Source organism: Cygnus olor, chromosome 5 (genome assembly GCF_009769625.2).
Source record: "Cygnus olor isolate bCygOlo1 chromosome 5, bCygOlo1.pri.v2, whole genome shotgun sequence".
Classification (NCBI taxonomy): Eukaryota; Metazoa; Chordata; class Aves; order Anseriformes; family Anatidae; genus Cygnus; species Cygnus olor.
Window position 1 is genome coordinate 16,263,723 of NC_049173.1, and position 18,400 is coordinate 16,282,122.

At 38.6% G+C, this 18,400-nt stretch overlaps 1 protein-coding gene across 1 annotated transcript in view; it reads right to left on the reverse strand.

The window, feature by feature from the left end:
- The window catches only part of UNC79 (unc-79 homolog, NALCN channel complex subunit), a 104,590-nt gene that overhangs the window by 35,636 nt on the left and 50,554 nt on the right, over window positions 1-18,400 (reverse strand). The window contains 8 exon segments of the mRNA XM_040558722.1: window positions 965-1,105; window positions 2,950-3,052; window positions 4,230-4,313; window positions 6,243-6,359; window positions 11,041-11,148; window positions 13,450-14,596; window positions 14,598-14,680; window positions 16,181-16,330. Of these exon segments, the coding sequence (XP_040414656.1) occupies window positions 965-1,105; window positions 2,950-3,052; window positions 4,230-4,313; window positions 6,243-6,359; window positions 11,041-11,148; window positions 13,450-14,596; window positions 14,598-14,680; window positions 16,181-16,330 (1,933 nt within the window).

An 18,400-nucleotide genomic window follows, 5' to 3' on the forward strand; every position in this document is an offset into this window, starting at 1 on the left:
TATTCAAAGTAATTCATTTCTGGATAGCCTCTTACTGGACTTAGAACTTGCCAGAAATGACAGCCAGTAGGAACACAAGACATTTACCAGAAATACCCCATGCTGCATGGCATCTGGTACTCTAGAAGAATCAGGTGTCTTACTCCAAAAATAGCATTTCTTCCTCAAAGCACAGAAAAAGGTAGCCCACTCGGCCCTCATCCCTTGATAATTTACCTTCCAAGTGTTTTACTCTCTGTGGCTTCTTGCGACCCTTTAGTAGCGCTATATTTACAAGAATCACACAGAATGGAAAGCATCTGTCTCATTTAGAAATGTTGCCTCCATCAGAGTTCATTAGTAGTGACAGCAGGGAATTGCAGCCTTGGAGTTAATGGAAATGGAGGTCTTGAAGTGCTGCTGTGTTTAGATGGAATTGGGAGACAGAATAGAGGCAAGGCTGTGAAGAGCCATGCCCCTACAGAATCCAGTCAAGCAACTTTAATTTCAGACACTGAGAGGAACATGGAAAAGGAGAGGTGCATGCCATTTCTGCACATGTAGTGCTGCTCAGGAGTTTGCTCTGAAATATCCCCAACACATCCCTCCCACGTCTTAGGCAGGAAGTTGCAATTGCTGAGGCAGCAATGACAAGTACTACAATATAATGGTGCACTTGAGTTATCCCATGCACACTAGGTGAAAGTCACACCAGAAAAATAGCAAACACGCCAATATTTAAGACATTATCAGAGATAATCTCATGGAGGAGCTGGTTAGGAAGCCAGGAGACGCAACTCTTTAGTCTTAATAGGCATACAAATATTGTTGAAGAGCCCGAAGAGTTCTTCAAATAAGCAGAACCAGATGTTATTCATTCAAAAGTTCTAAAACATAGAACTCTATATAATGAATTTTATGTAAACCCAATTCCAAGTACAAAATTCTTTTAATCATACAAGAGAGAGGAAAGTCCTGAATTTACCGTCCAACAGACTGCATGATGTCCAACAACAGAGGAGCAGCCAAGTCTGGACTAAGGTGAATAAACGTTGAGAGCACAACTATGGCCAGGCCTAGTGTTTCTTCATCATATTCTTCAAGAACAGCTCCACAATCATGGCACCTGCAGTTTTAAAAACAGACATGAACAAATTTTAAACAAAGCATTACTATACATAGAGATGTATTATGATTTTTTAAAGTACAATTATTTATTACATTCTATTCAAAATTAATTTAGAAAAATAATGTTATTGTGATCTTTCTAATTAGCTAAAGGTCATGGCTTTCAAACATTAATAAAGCTTTTCACTAGCTGCACTGGCTGTTTCTACACTGACAAATTAAAGAAGGCCACAGAATAGGTCTACATTCTGAGTCCTTCATTGGTAATGTTTAGCTACTTCCTTCACTCTTTATTGGCCCTCTTCAGTTTGCACTATCCAAATAAAACCTACTGCAGTGAAAACCTGCCCTCAGCAAAGCTAACACCGGCCAGTTCGTGTTACTTGGTTTCAGGCAAGAGCTCAAGTCCCCAGCAGTCTTTTACTTTGCAGTATAGATACAAACAATGACACTCATAGATGATCCCAAAGAGATTGAACAATTTCATATTGTCCTTCCTGTCAGTAATGAATTATGAATAACAAATTATGCAATTAGGAAACAATAATCTGATTGGTTCCCACAGCTGTTAGAGCTATTAAGAAGGAAATGAAAGGACCTCTCAGGGGCGCAGAACCTTAGTTTTCAGAGAAGTGTCCTTTCCCAGGGCAGATTTGCTGCTGAGTCACTTATCCCTCCTGAAATGTTAAAAGAAAACCAACGAAGTTCTGAAAGGGCTCTCTAATGTCTAATTATAAAGAGGATGTCAGATTCAGGAGATATGAGACAGGCTTTCACAACTGTACAAAAAAAGCACACCAATGTGGAAAACTGGCTTATCTCAGCCCAGTAGGAAGGCTTGCTTAATTTGGTCAATCAGTTGATAATGACTCCAACAGATTGTGATATTTTAACTTAATGGAATTGTACAGGCAATTTTCTTGCCTTTGTTACTAAACAGAAGGAAAATATGCCACCAAAGTCATGAAAGTTGAGCTCAGCTGGACTGCATGTTAATAAGTGGTGCTAGAGGTTTGGGGAGTTGGTCAAAGGATGTGCCAAAGATAAGCCTAACTTTGGGGATGTTTCACTTTGTCACACAATAAGGTCTACTTCATCTTGCTGGGTCTGTCTAGTGGACTAAGCACAGCAGCACAAGCAAGAACTTACCATTTCTCTTCCTAGTTTTTGACTAAATCGATGCATAGCTCCCTACTGACTGCTTTACATCTCCATTAAATGAGTACGCTTAAGTTTAACACTTACTTCAGAGGCATTTTAACAAGCGAATAAATGTTTGCAAAAGCTTGTGGGATCAGTGCTATATTGGTAACAGAAGCGTTGATACATAATCATGACTTTCTATTTCAAAAGAAAAAAGAAATTCAAAAAAGAGCTTTTTTTTTTTTTCCTAAGGCAAAAGTGGTTTCCAATAGATCACAAGGAGCCACTGATTTAAAATACGGAACAGTACAATGCCACCCATTTACACAATCAGTTTTAATTAAAGAAAAATCCAAACTTTCTGTTACCCAAATGTCCTTAGTAGGCTACATATATTGTACAATCTTAACCACACAAATATCCAGTTTCAAAAGAAGGGTAGAAAGCACTTCTTTCCCTCCACGTACACACAATAGCATGAGTCATAATTTCACCTGTGCAAACTCACTCATATCCCACTGAGTTAAAAGCACATCTTGCTGGCAGCGTTTAGAAAATTTTTCCCTTGGGATAAAAAAAATAAAAGCATAGTATAGGGATAAAGGATAGAATGGACCTGTATTTCCTTAACATATATTTATACTTAACTTGACCTATTTGAAGGTCAACTAGTTCTTTGAAAGGAACAGAAAAACTTACTTGTCAGTCATCACAGTGGGCTGGTCATCAGCAAATTCTTCTGGTGCAGGTACAAACATACTGACTATACTGGGTGCTGACAGCAAGCTAGATTTTGTGGCACCTCGAGGCAGTAAGAAATAATAAAAACAAAGAAAGCAAAAGAAAATCACTAAACAGAAATCCAAACTGCATTGGCCTGAAGATCAGAGTTGTTAATATCAGCCATGATTTTAAAAGGATATAGTACATCCCATGGTTCTGTCAGATTACTCCAATTACCTAGAACTATGGAACAAAAAATTCCTTGAAAAAAGATAAAGAACAAAAATTCCAGGAAGGGCAGGAGTACTTGTATCTACTTTATTATTAACATTAGCATGTTCTGACAATATTTAACTATAGAAACATGAGGTAGCTTCTCCATGTAAACTAGGTTCAGAAAGAATTTATGACAAGATAACCCCAGTTCCTTCAGGAAACACAAATTTAATAGCACCTCTCAGGTGAAGTAATCTAAGAAACTCCCACAGTATCTGAACTCAAAATATGTGGAGTATTGAGAGCTGGTTTCAAAAGAAAGACAGTTTTAAACAATCATTTCACTGAAGTATGGGAGGAATTTTTTACGTTTCTTTTACAGAGTTCAGTACTTCATAACTGTCCCCTGAGGTTTAGCTGGATGAAAACAGACACTCTGGAAAGTCCAGAATATTCTTCAATAACATAGGATACCATCCAGAATACAAAGAATAGAAGTAGATTTTCCATATATTTATAGCTGGTTATTTTTCCCCTCACAAACAAATCAAGATCCCTCTACCATGACTTTGGAAGTTCACTGTCATTTTTTCTAGATGTAAGTCCCATTGCAACATGCAAATGCTAAAAGCTGTCATAATGTAGGCTACAATGTCAGAATAAGACATTAATAAGTAACATAATAAGTAGTTAACTACTTTAAAATGTCCTCTAGTGTACCGGACAAAAGAAAAAACATCATTTAGGGAAAGAAGTTAGCTCTTTGCCCCACAAGATTGTTAAGTCTGTATGTATTTTGACTATGAGGGAGTTGAACTGTCAACTTCCAGGTTGACAAAAAGCCTCAGCCTTTAATCAGTTGTCCCTGTCTTCAATTAAATGCTTTGTCTAATAACTTTTTGATAATCTACATTCTGCAGGACAGTTGAGGGCTTTAATACAGCTGAATGGAACAGAAAATTCACCACCCTTTGGTACTAACAAGAAACCTTCCTGGCAGTCTTAGCAGAGAGATCAGGTCAAAAGGATGGGGCACTAACCTCTGATTCTTAGTGGTGGACCCTCCAAGTCAGGGTTTAGACAAACAGGGACATTGCACAGCCGCTTTCCATGCTGTATCTGCTCTGTGAATAAATACAGAACTTCAGTCTCCAGCATTATGAATCCAGCACATCAGCACAAGTTTTAAACAGTTAAAACAAGAGAAAGACAATTAAGCCAGCTATTTTTAAAATAATAATAATAATAAATAAAAGTTATTTTTTAAGCATAGAGAGAGCAACAGAAAAAGGGAGGAAGAGAAAGATAAAAGAAGCCCGCAAAGGAAGAAAATGACAGATTACATAACAGCAAAGGCGGCATTTTTGAGAAGTGTCATTAAAGAAGAAAGGAAGTACTGACTGTAAAGATTCAACAAGATAGAGAATATAAAAGCCCCCAAAAGATAAAATTAATGTTTAGGAATACCAAGAGATTAGAAGTTCATGTATAGTTTTTGCTGACAAAAGCTATACACACAGTGATTTTTATTTTACAGAAAACAAGCTTGGGAAAAAAAAAGCATGAAATAAGAAATGAGAGACATGGTACCTACCAGTGTTTAAAACAATAGAAAGCATACATGAACCAAGCATGCGTCATAAACATCTGCAGGATAAGACTATTTTCTAGTTGTTGTATTTGAGCATAATGAGTCTCAAAATTGTAGTGTGACATTGAAATGACAAATAGTTGCGCTGAGCATTTGTCCTGAAAAAAATATTTAATCTGTCCAAATAATAATTTACTTTAAAAGCTAGTGGTCAGAAAGGAGACTGAGAGATGTAAAGCTTCCTGGAAAAGAACTTTTTACTTCATTCCATGCTTGGAGGCCTTTAGTTGGTATGAATGTGAGAGAGAAATGTTGTGAAGAAATCTAGCGGAATCGGAACAACATTAACAAGACTGAGTTCCTAAATGGTTTTGAGTGCTGACTTGTTGCTCTGGTATACAGGCTAAATACTTCTCACAGAAGTAATAACTTTTCCACTTCTAAAACCCTGCCTGAAAAGGAGGCGATACCAACTAACTCTCTTTAACAAACAAACTTACTAGTAGGACATAGAACATTGTTAACATTGACAAATTCTCCCCTTTATGATTTAAGGATCTCATGCTGAGCATGCTACTCAGCAGACTGGACTAGAAAGGATAAACCTGAGCTATACACTGCACCTTTATCTACAAGATTTAGTTTGATGGGATTTGAGGCTGAAGACTGAATTAAATAAAAATCTGAGCTCAACTGTCCAGAACTGGTAGTGAGACATTCACTCAACATGCTAAACTCCACAAGAAGTTTTAAGTATTATTTTTTCTGGATTCACTTGGACCTGCTCATGATTCCTAAGAAGCACAATTCCATAACACACTAACATAAAGATAGGCAATGAAATACCTAGTGCCTTTTACAAACTAGAATGAGTTCACTGTTTAGTGACATCTGCTATGAATATGGACATATTTTAAAGAAAAAAAATGCTTCACATGACTAATGAGGAAATGATGTACTTATTTCTGCTTTTATTGTCTGCTTTGCATTCATCTTAAAGGGTGAAAAAACAGGTCAATAACAGAACAGAAACTTCAGGTGTTCGGTGTGAGCTAACAGAAACTGCTCTACAGGGAAATGAGACGGGATGGCATAAGGTGCAAATCCTTTGTGTACCAACACCATTGCAAACATATATGGAAATTAATGACTCCACACACCAAGGATGAAATTCTATACCTAATGAAATCAACAATGACACTTCCATTTCATTCAAGGAGGTCAGGAAATAATCCAATATGAAACATGGGGACACCACTGTACCAGAGTGGTTGTATCCCAAATATGTAACTTCCAACTGATATCAGATGCGATACTGCTACTCACTACCTGGTTTCTCTTTAGACTTGAGATTGATTACTTATCTGCAGTGGTAGAATAGAAATACTTCTTTTTTAATGGATTGATACAGAAAGTAATTGGTTTAAGGAAACAGAAATAAGGAACAATAAACGCAGCTCACCAGTATCCCAAGTGCTGATATTGTGGGGAGCACTAGACTGGTGTTCCAGCTGCCTCTTCATCAGCTGGTTCATTGTCAGAGCTCCCAAAGAGCCTCTTTTCATTTGTCTGAACTGAGCTGCAAGTCAGAAATGCAAAAGGATTTCAGGGGCTCAAACAATATGTAAAACTACTCTTATTTCCTGATCTTACAAGGCAGCACGAGAGAAGTATTGACAGGACATGAACTGCCTGCCCAAAAGATCTTGCTCAAGTCAATATACACTTTTCACACAACTACACAGGGTAAAATTCTGGACCCAATGACATCAGTCCTAAGTGACCTGGATCTAGGATCTCATCCACTGTGTCAACTGTCAGTGCCTTTTTGTCACCAAATAATACAAAAGTTCTTCAAAACACTTGGTATTTGTGCAATGTAAGATACCACCCCCAAATTCCCATGCCAACAGGTGATAAATATATACTTCAACCTCACTCATGCACTACATACTGAGAAAGGAAACTCAGTGTCCTCCCAGCAAAGTATAGAGAAATGCTCTATCTACGCCCACTATTGGGGAAAAAAAAAAAAAGAAAAAAAAGTTTCACTGACTGTGTAACTCCAGCACAGGCCTCCTAAATACCTGCTCAGGCATAACACCTGCACATTCTTCTGAAATGTGAAGCCATTCTCTGAAATGTGATAATGTGATATCACTTTATCAAGCCTTTGAAGATGGAGCCCCTTTATAACTTCACTGACATTTTTCTTACATGGAGGAACAACCATTTGCTGTTTCTTAATATAATACTTCCTTAAACGAGTATTACCACGTGCTTTCAAGGATGTGTCTCACTGGACAGTGCTCCCAGGAAAAAAAAATAAAAAAAAATAGAACACTCCTTGTGGACTTACTATTTAAGACTTTTTTTGTTCATGTATTTTCTCAGTGCTTAACTGGAGGAAGAAACAGACATATAACACTCCCGATTTTCTTATTTTTTTCTCCATTCATAAGAAATTCATATTGAATAAGCATAATACTTTTGCTTTGCCAGTTGAGCCCGTGCAATATATTTCCACCACAGAAACCAAACTCATTGCTGACAGCATGAAGACAGAGGCTGTGACTGAGCAAGGCATGCCCACATGCATCTCCATGCAGGAAAGGCATAGACTTAAGGCAACATTTTCTAAGCTAAGTGCCTTCCTGAGCAAGGACAGCAAATCAAAATCTTCTCCTAATGAATATTTTCATCGGTAGCTACATTCAACATTGTTTAAAAAACATATTGACATAATACCAAGTAGTTCACTTCTAAAATTCCAAATAGTACCCAGCTAAGTTTTGAAAATAAAACCAGTCTTTCACATTATTATTAAACCCAGTCTATTCACAACTGTGATGAAGAAGTACAGACTGTGATGAAGAAGTACAGACATAGGATAAACAGCAACTTTCAGAAAGCTCTGAGGAGTTGAGTGCCTTCGTCCTAAACTGGCTCTACTCAGTTTGTAATTGACAGTTTCAAATTCAGAGAAAGTAGAATATTTCCTAACAAAACAACTACTTGCCCTGAGTAATAATAAACACAAAGACAACTTCAGAGGGAATTTGCACATTTAAACTATTTCACTAGGTTAAGTATTTTAAGCTTTTCCTCAATATATCCGTTCAATGTATCAGAGTGCACTTAAACACTATTTTTGGTATAAGTACAATCTCCTCCAGCATTGCTCCAAAGCAGTCCTTGTATAACTGAACTTCTGGAACTGAACCAAGCCAAAAAACCCTTCCATGTTTCACTTTTTAAGTTATATTGCAGCTGCCTTTCACAGCAAATTAGCAGAAAAATATAAACTTCCATCGTTTCCAGGGCAAGAATTTTAAATAGATGCTTTATCACTTTATCAAGCATAGAATTTCCTGATGAAAGAACAGCAATTAATGTTAGAGCTGACAAGACTGCTTGGAGTGCAGATGACTGTCAAAATTTAGGAAATTATCTCCCTGAATTTTCTTAACAGCTTTTGTGATTATAACTTTAAAATTTTCATGCATATTTCACATCATCAGGCTACTGTTAAGCAGGTTTATATTTCTATTGTATTTACCTGTTTTCCCATGGACATACAAGATTTCCAATGTCAGTAAGTAAAGGAAAAAAAAACAGAAAACCCAGACAGCTGTCAGCCTTTGAACTATGCTGGAGCCAGGCTGATTGCTGTGGACTACCACATGAATTTTTCAGTCTAGAAATGACTAGTGGTATAGGGTGGGAAGCATTTCTTGATCAGGTCTTCTACAAGAAACCTAAGAATCATGAGAGGACAGAGAACTTTCATATATTATTTGGTGAGTGGTGGAATTCCCTACTCAGGAAGAGAGAAGTCCAAAGGCAGTATCTTCCTATCACAATTAATGACATGCTTTCTGTGGCCAGGCACTGGCTGAAAATGTAATGATACCTATTTGTGTTACAGAAGTGCCTTGTGTGCACAATCCTCAACAGGACTTAAGCAAAGCACTGTAAAGGCACATAGTAAAAGGCTAAGTATATGTCAATCTAAATATACAAGAGACATAATGGAAAGTGTCTTGCTCTATTTTACAGCTGGAAACTGAGACACACAGAAGTAAGAAAGAAATATTTACAAAGGAATTTAGAATAGAATCAAATAGTTCCGTTGGAAGGGATCTTCAAAGATCATCTGGTCCAGCTGCCTGACCACTCCAGGGCTAACCAAAAGTTCAAGCACATTTCTGAGGGCTCTGTCCAAATGCCTCTTGAACACTGACAGGTACGAGGCACCAACCACCTCTCTAGGAAGCCTGCCCCAGTGTTCAACCACCCTCACGGTAAAGGCATTTTCCCTAACGCCCAGTCAGACCCTCCCCTGGCACAGGTCCGTGCCGTTTCCTCCTGTCCCACCATCACGTGCTGGGAGCAGAAAGCGGTGCCTCCCTCTGCGCTCCTCAGGCTACACTGGCTCACCTCCTGGCTACGCTGGGTTTAATGAACCCCAAAATGCAGGTTGCCCCCTCAGGTGCCAGGGCACGCTGCTGGCTCGTGCTGGGCCTGCTGCCCACCAGCACCCCAGGTCCCTCTCTGTTGAGCTGCTCCTCAGGACAATCCTCTCCACGACTTTTCCAGGCACTGATGTCTGTCATTGCCTGGGGCTTCTCTCAAGCCCATCTTGTAGAATGGTACAATGGCTAGCTTCCAGTCAGCAGGGACCTCCCCAAACTCCCCAGACCTTTGGTAAATTGTTGAGAGGGGGCCAGCTCTAACATCCACTAACTCCTTCACTGCTCTTTCAGTACACTGGGGGGAACATTAGGCCCTGCATACTCTGACAGTGTTCCTATATTCCTCCCAAGTGGCCTGTTCCTTTTTCCACATGCTGTAAACTTCTTTATTCTGTCTGAGAATCACCAGGAGCTCCCTGCTCATTCGTGCAGGTCTCCTGCCCCTTTGCTTGCCTTCTTGCTCATAGGGATGCACCAATCTTGAGCCTGGAGCACCGTCCCTCTTATGACAATGGTTGCCTGCTGGCCAGTGCTTCCACACACACAGCATAGTGTTGGGGCTCAGAACCCCCCTCAAGCACCACTGGGACCTCATAAACCTCACACTCCTCTCAGCACTGCCACTGCCAATGCTATGAGTGACAGCTTCGTGAGGCTTCCTGTCATTTTGAGCTGCTCAATATGATCTGGATACAATTCCAGATTTCATGTATCGGAACTTACAGAAACACACTGTGTACAGTGAAACCAGACAGAGATAGGTCTTAACTGGAAGCTCTTCAGCTGCTTTCCTAAGTGCTTCAATGTCATTAGATAGCCAAGGACAATCCAACTCTATGAGATGCACATCGTACAAGATGCTTGTCATAAAACTGGAGAGAAAACCTCTATTCCAAGTGCTAAGCTAGCATGTCACAATAACACCACCCTTTAATAGACCAGATACCCGATCCAATCAAATCAGCAGATGCTGAATTTCAGAAATCAACATTTAACTTTTCTACAGCAATCTGAAATTGCAGTTCAGTGAGACTGTTGAGCTGATCTAGCAGCTCACTGGTATCAAAGAAGGACATAATTTCCCCTCCCTTTTCTACTAGCCATAGATTACCGTCCCACCCACCTTCAGATGTGTTACTTAACCTTACCTAACCAGACATGCTATACTGGATTTTATTAAACTGTTCTAGGATATCTCCACCTTCCAATGTTATCTACATCTTTTCTGTTAAGCCAATGATTGCTTAAACCAACTTGGTTCACTTCCCCTGGGATGGGTACAGGGACTCTCAGAGGAGTAGTCACTGCATTTAAGCTGAGCAGCTGAGAAAGTGGCATTTCAAAGCATTTAAAAAAAATTACAACAGGTTTTGTTTTTTTTGTTTCCTAAGATAAATTAACAAACATGCTGACCACATTAACAGCCCTGTTAAAGATCTCACCCTCTGCTTCTGTGCACTGACAGTTGACAATGCTTTCTCTCACTGTGAAATAGAAGTTTGCTGAAGCAAAATATTTGCTTTTAACTGCTACCTGCTCTAATTCAGAAAAAAAACACATTTGTCAAATTTCCCATGTCACAACAGAGAACCTGGCAGCCACTAACTGCTAACATCCTGTTGACCACCAAAGGTTTAAAAGACCTAACAATATCCAACACAGTGGTATTTCCAAGAATCAATAAAACTCAGGGGGAAGCATTTACTATACATGGTATGTATCTGAAGCACGAATATGCTACAGATTTAATTTTCAATTTAGTTCTTAAATCAGAGATTCACTTACTTGATATGGAAGAGTGACTACTTGTCTCTGGGACACCTGCCTCAAGGGTTGGTGCAGAAGATGATTCTCTTGGCATTTCCAGAGTTGAAAGTCCTTTGGCAGCAGGATCTACATACGGAAAGTGTGTTTAATCTGTCAGTATTTAGAAACAATAAATATTTTCCATCTGCTTTCTCTCTGGATGTCTTTTTCACATCTTTTCAATCATCCATTCACCATCTGGCATTCCCAGCAGTTTTAAAAGGACTCAGTGGTAGTGTTTGTAGAGGCACCGAGATCTATTACTTAAAATCACTTTTTGCTGGAGATTTGTACATATGCCCATTTAGAGCTCAGAACTAATAAATGCACATAGATTTTGATCCCACTCATGAAGTGATTAAAGGGACCACCCAACATGGAAGTAAGAGAGGTACCACTGATATAAAGCTAGTCTGTGATATGTTAGCATTCTTTGAAAGTCTTATCTCTAACGCATTATCAGCTTTCATTCAAAGGTCTACTGATCTAGCAATTGATCCCAAAGATTCAAGTAGTGTAAGAAGGCCAAATCTGTCACTAAAAAAAAAAATTAAAACTGAGGGCTTTATTTTATAACTGATATTGTTGATATGGGAAGAATAAGGCAAAGAAAATTGCAAGTATTGATGTAAGGTTTCAGCATATCCTATAAAAATGAATATGTATCTGTGCTGTAAAGGGCCTCAAGCGGGAAACCCTGTACTCCAGAACTCTGCAGTTGAAGAAACAATACATTTAGCTATTTAATTCAGAAATCAGTTGTGTCAGAAGCCCTTCTAACACATAAGGAAGCATAATAGTCTGACAAAGCTCAAATAAGGCTTTGAAATTATAATCAGCATATTATGATGGCAATATTAAGCCTACCTAAATGAATTACAACACATGTTCTCAAATGAACAAATCAATAAGGCTAAACAAAGCAAAGCAGATGCATAAGAGATAGACTGAACTATCCAAGTAACTAAATTACCTAGTTATCCAAATTGACTGTATCAACCAGTTACATTAAGTGAGCACTTAGTAAGTCATTGTGAATGTTTTATGCTCCACTTGGATGACATACGTAGATGCATGCAGCCAAATGACCACCTTATATGCTAAAATCCCAGGTTCCGTGGGGTGTTTCAGAACTGGGACAGCTCTTCCAAGAAGTTTCAAGGATGTTTATGCTAGCGAATTCATGAAAACTTAGTAGTGGTCCTTAGTAATGGTCTACGAAGCATTTGAGTCTAAATACTTTCATGACAATTATTCTTGAGAAACCTATGTGAAAGGTTCAAAAGCACTTGTCTCTCCTCTGTTTCTAAAATGCTCCAGCAGTTCATCAGCTTACTGGTACAACAAATGGGACGTTAGGCCTCAAACAGAGAGGGAATAGCATAGCCATGATCACACTGAATGACTTCTCCTTGTAAAACTGGGATATCGTAATTTCATGAATCATAATAGAAATTATACTACAGTTCCTTCTGAAGTAATTGGGAAAGAAGTGAGGTCAGGAATACATAAATATTACCCCTCTCCTCAAAGAAATGAGGCCTGAAAGATTCTTTTTTTTTTTTAACTGATAAAAATCCAATAACTGAAAAATCCTGAAAAAAAATAACCTCAGAAGTGAAGAGGCAGCAGAACACATTTTTAACACTTTTTTGAAACTTCCAATTCAAATCTGAGCAGATAAAATACACTTTCACTCCACATGACAAACTTGGTAACAAAACCCTGTACTGAAATGAGCTGAAAAAATAGGGATACACAGAAATACTGTATAGTTTTCCCCATGCTTGCACTTCAAATCTTTAAACAAAAGCCTTGTAAACTTTGTGGATATCCAACTACAAAAAAGGCTAGAGAGAGTTTTTAGTGTATAAAAAACATGTCTATCTCTGATCCTAAATCCAATGTGCAGTTAATTCCAAGTGCTCTTAGCTCTGCAGTCTACAGCCTGCTCAGATTCACATTTCATGATCTAGTTTCCTCACTGCTGCCTTATGTTTGCAGAAGAAATAGGGGACAAAAAATCATGACACAGAGAAGAGAATCAGTGTGACATGGACCAGATTAACAGGATAAAAGTCATAGAGGAACAACAGTTTTACTGACTCCCTGCATGAAGAGGCCATGGAGTTTGGAGGCACTAACTTTGACATGAGAGCCAGTATTTTTGTCCTTGAGCTCCAAGTACCTTTTTTTAATGGGCCCTTGCACATGCATGTTACCTGTATGGCTGGTACATTTCCTTGTGAGAAACAAACACCTGAAAGCATTGGGCTAGCTCAGATCACATCAGTTGCTATGTGACCACACATCTCTCTCTATACTGGCCTGCAATGAAAACCTTCACAAAATAATAAGCCTTTTCATTGGGTCAGTGGTTGAGCTCACCTGCCTCCTTCTGCTCTCCCAGCTTGTCAAGGATGTTAAAGGAAATGTCCAGGTATTCTCTCTGAATAGCACTTACAGCAATCTTCCTCTGCTTCCTCTGGCGGGGAACAATCTGAATCTTAAATTCTGACTCCTCAGTCTCCTCCTCTTGTTTTTGCTCTGTGTTTTGCTCAGTGTCAGACTCTGTGTTGTTTAACCCAGCAAGTTTATCACTTTCTGTTTGGTTTTCAGAATCCTCGGGGACTTTAATAAGGACTGTTTTTACGTTTGGGCTTGGAATTGCTCCACCAGGCCTAATTTCCTCCACACTGAGCTCAGAGTTATCATCAATGGACATTTCTGGAAGGGCAAACGACTTCTGCAGCAGGTCCCTTTTCTGTTTCAGTGTTAGCGGATTCCCACTGGGTATGTCCTGAAGTTCCTCTGGCTTAGCTAACTCTGAAGAGTCCTTTTTACCTTTGGGAGAAATGGAAAGCATCTCCTCTATTCCTGCTGAAGCACTGTTGCTTGCATCCTTAGAACTAAAGTCCTTCGAGCAATCTTCAATGCTGAACTGGACCAGAGGAGTTGTGCTGAGGCTTAATGCAGAAACATCGATAGGAGTTGAGGGAGATGACACAGCAGTTTTACCAGAGACTTCATCGTTTAACTGGTTCGTTGTTTCTTCTTCTTCATCACTCTCCACTATTCTTAGGGGAGGAAGTGGTTCAAAGACTAAAGAGTCACTGTCTGAAGTGGAGAGTACCGAATGCTTTTCAGGACCTGATGTTGAGTCAGAGGACAGATCTATCAGATCTAAGTCTTCCTTGGGACCAGCAGGTTTAACCGGAGAGTCTACCTTCACTTCATAGGTTTCCATGCAGTTTAGCCTAACTTCTGGTATGACGGGTCTTCTTGTTTCCTGGAAACTCTCTGTAGGAGGAGGATTTTCTTGTATTTCTATGTTTTCAGCTTTGGTAGAAGAATTCTGCCGAGATCGTCCATAGTCACTCTGTCTGTGTATGATGTAAGCAGCGGGGACTGGTGGCTTTTCTAAGTCACACCGGTCTATGCAGGACTTCCTGCGATGTTCATCTAATGTAAACAACAGGGAGTCTGCATTCCCTATATCAAGAGATTTTTGTTTTAGAGAGCGCAGTTTTTTTTTTCTGAATGCTTTCTTCTCTCACACAGCGCAGAATACTGTCTTGTAAGGCCCCCGTCTCTCTATATTCAGCCAGCTCTATTTCACCTGATTAAAACAGAAAGAGCTAATACTACCTTAGTTGGAGACTTCTGACGGATATCTTCATCTTCATCTCACAATTCAACACGACTGGCATTTCAAATACAAACCCAGTATTAGTCAAAATCATCTAAAATTTGTTTTCACCTCAGAGCCACATTACGTAGACTTTTACAGTTCCAAAAAACATCCTACATCCAAATAGTAGGCTTTATCCAAATTCTACTCATCCCGAACAGATGTACCCTGCAGACAGTCTGTTTAAGCTTATGGTATGGCTGCATTAGGTGTAAGAGTTGAAAGAGGGAGTGAGCTACATAGACCATTTTGAAGAGGTTTCAAAGTAACTTTGGACTACAGTACTGGGGACATCATTCATATAAGAGCATTATACACACACACACACGTATATTAGAACACATCTACATATTCTTATACTGAGCTTATATTATTAGAGCACACCTACATGTCATTTATGGTAACAAAGTAGGCTTAAAAAGGATGCTTCTAATCCAAGAAGCAAGGGTAGCAACAGCAGTGGGGATGCAGCAACACAAGCTTGAGCTCAGACAGGTGTTCAGAGAATTGTTTCTCCACGTATACTAGACACCAGTAAAGACTAGCCACTATCCCATCACATAGTTAGACCTCCCCAACTTAGGAAGGTTTAAAGCAAGCACAGCTGGTGCTGCCACTGCACTTGCTGGTGCTATCAGTACACTTGCATCTTGCTGTGTGAATACACCCACTGAGAGCATATTTTTAAAGTTTGTTTGCATTGGTGTCACTGCTTTGGTGTTAATGACATATTTTCAAGTAATTGAGAATATTCTTGATCATCATTAGACCGTATTTCAAAATGCTCCACATATGAATCAAAAAGCAGTGAGAAAAGTTAAAGCATTTTCCCTATTCAGAACGTTTTTCCTCCCATGCAAACGTTTGGAAGAAAAAAAAGGGATGGTAGCAGAGGTAGAGAAACGCTTTGATGTTTGAATTCTGTTTTAGAGTGTTCATTTCAGAATTCTACATTTGAAAACAAACTCATTTCTATTTTTGGAAACCACCAGTTGACCTTTTCTGCCAATGGAAAACCATAATATTTGCTGCAGCAGCAACAAATTTGCTTGCCCTATCATCCTATCTCACCAAAAGGTCAACTTCTGTGAAAAAAAAAAAAAAAAAAGTAAATTTGAGTAAAAATTTCCAGCCCAATTGTAAGAGAATATTGTAACAAATCCTCTTAAACATTTTGACATTCAAAAGTGCTTAAGTTTTCGGGAAACAACTACTGATTTTAGATACTTTCATTTTGGAGTGCCTTCTTTGAGATTCCTGTAAGAGAATTCATATTCAGGGAAATGAGTACCTGCTCTCAAAAATCAGACAGAGGGCTTGTATTCAAATTATACATTGCAATAAACACTACAAAGAAAGGTGATAGCCTGAAACTAAGAATAGGAAATTGTACTTCTACATGAGCTTATATCAATAAAAAAATCATACTTCTCTGAGCATTCATCTCAACAGGTTGATATTTCACCATTTTGCTGCCACCAATTCTTTTCAGTCTTGCAAAGAACGTTTGAGATTCTTTATTGCAAGGGCCAGTTGGTGTATCGTGAATATCAGATTCATCAAAAACACTGTCCTCCTCTGCTGGAGAAAGAAAAAACTTTATTACTCGTAATAGAGTGCAATTCCTTGAGTGAAAAACTGTCAATGTGATAAAACCTCAGCTAGTTTCAATTAACTTTGAACTGGAAAATGAAAAACCTGATTTTTTTAAGAAAAACTATAGAAACAGATATAACTTTGCCGTTCTTGTTACACCTTAAGTTAAAGTCAGAAAGGACATTGATAAATGGAAAATGAGTTACAATACAACAAAAGTATGCCAATGTTTTTTTCCATTCTAAGCTGATCTTTTTCTACTAATAATAGCACAGATTAGATCTTTAGATGGAAGAAAAACAAGAGATCTGGACACTGACTTGAGTAAATAACTGTCTATAGCGCTCAGTAAAAAATGGTAATTTGCAGGAGATGGGACCTAGTACAACTGCAAGGTCAGTAATAAACCAGCAAAAAAGGAAAGTGGAAAAGAAAGAAAATGATACTCTTGAATGGCTGGTAATAGCAATACAATGACCTATGAATATGAAATATGAAATTATTGACCTAAGTAGTAATAGTAAAACATTAAGCTCTATTATGAGATCTAGTGTTTAGAAATGCCAGAGAGAAAGAAAGATCCAAGTCTACCTACCTACCAAAAAATAATCACATCACTTGTATGAAAGTGATTTCTTTTTAAAAAAGAAAAAAAGAAAAAAGAAAGGAAGAAGAAAAAAAAATCCTCATCTATCATGTGTCTAGTGAGGCTTCTCCAAGGAGATAAGAAACACTACTGGGACAAAAAGAAAAACAGAGGACTCAAGAGATGAAAAAGTTTGCCTTGTTTATTCTGGGAAGCAGACCTGGAGAGAAAATGCATTTGGAGTTGAGGAATAAGGTAGAGGAAAATAAGTCGAAGAGCTGGAATGGCCAAAAACTGAAGACATAAACTAGACATTAATATCTTTAGCTTTCAAACTGATGGAAAGTTTCTACTAGATGTGAAGCTTTGGAACAGCCACCTGATATCAATTAGTTTTCTCATCCCTGATGCTAAGATGAAAACAGGAAAAAACATCAATCAAAGTTGATAACATGAACATCTGCAGGAACTGGGCTTAATAAGTTGGGACATCACTTTTAAACTCATGTCCTGTATGTCTAAATTCTTTTTCCCCTTGGCAACAAATGCTTCTTCTTACAGGATTTATCAACAGCTCTACAACAGTTGCCACAATCCCACCACAAACTGTAACAGAAGAATTGTAACAAGGTTTGAATAGTGGGAAAGCCATCTTCTGCATAGGGATTCTTCTTGTCTGAAAATAAGATCCTGTTATGTTGGTCATCTAAATACCACCTTTGATGATGATGGCAGTGCACAAGCCACCTAGCCAGAGTCTCATTAGAAAAGGTTCCAAAACGTTATAGGACGATACTGGCTGCTTCTTGTAGGTAGAAGGGGTGGGCGGTGGAGGGGAAGAAAGACACCTTTTCTACATAATCTTTTTTTTTTCTCCAGCATTTCAGTAAAGGAGAATATTCAGCCCTATAATTAAGTCAGCATTTAGAAAAACTGCCCATTTATGGTCTTTAACCTCTGGGCAACCCAATGCCCTTCACAACAGCTTTGGGAAGCAAGTAAACATTATTCTCATTTCTTTAAACACTGGAAAACAATGATGAAGTGACACACAGGGAATCAATGTCAGACACAGGATTGAATCACTGGGTTTTTTAAATGTAACTTGGCACTTACTTTGAACAGCAGAATGTGTATTTAGGCACCTCACTTTGTCCTAGAAACATCTCAAAATCAACTCAGAAACTGAATATGTTTTATAAATGTTACTATTGCCCTCGGCATTCTTAAGTCATCCTAATTCAGTTCTACAGCTCTAAACAAAGGCAAAATCACCATTAAGTCCCCAGTTATCTGAACCCTCTTGGCCTTCCTCTAGCAATACAAAATGGCCAAGTGAGTGAGAATATAAAATACTTCATTTACATCCATTTTAAGGTTGCTTTAATTTGCTACAGCTGAGTAATAGGATGTTCAGGTAAACAAAATTTCATGTCCTTCTTCTGTTGAATATTTTTCAATGAGGT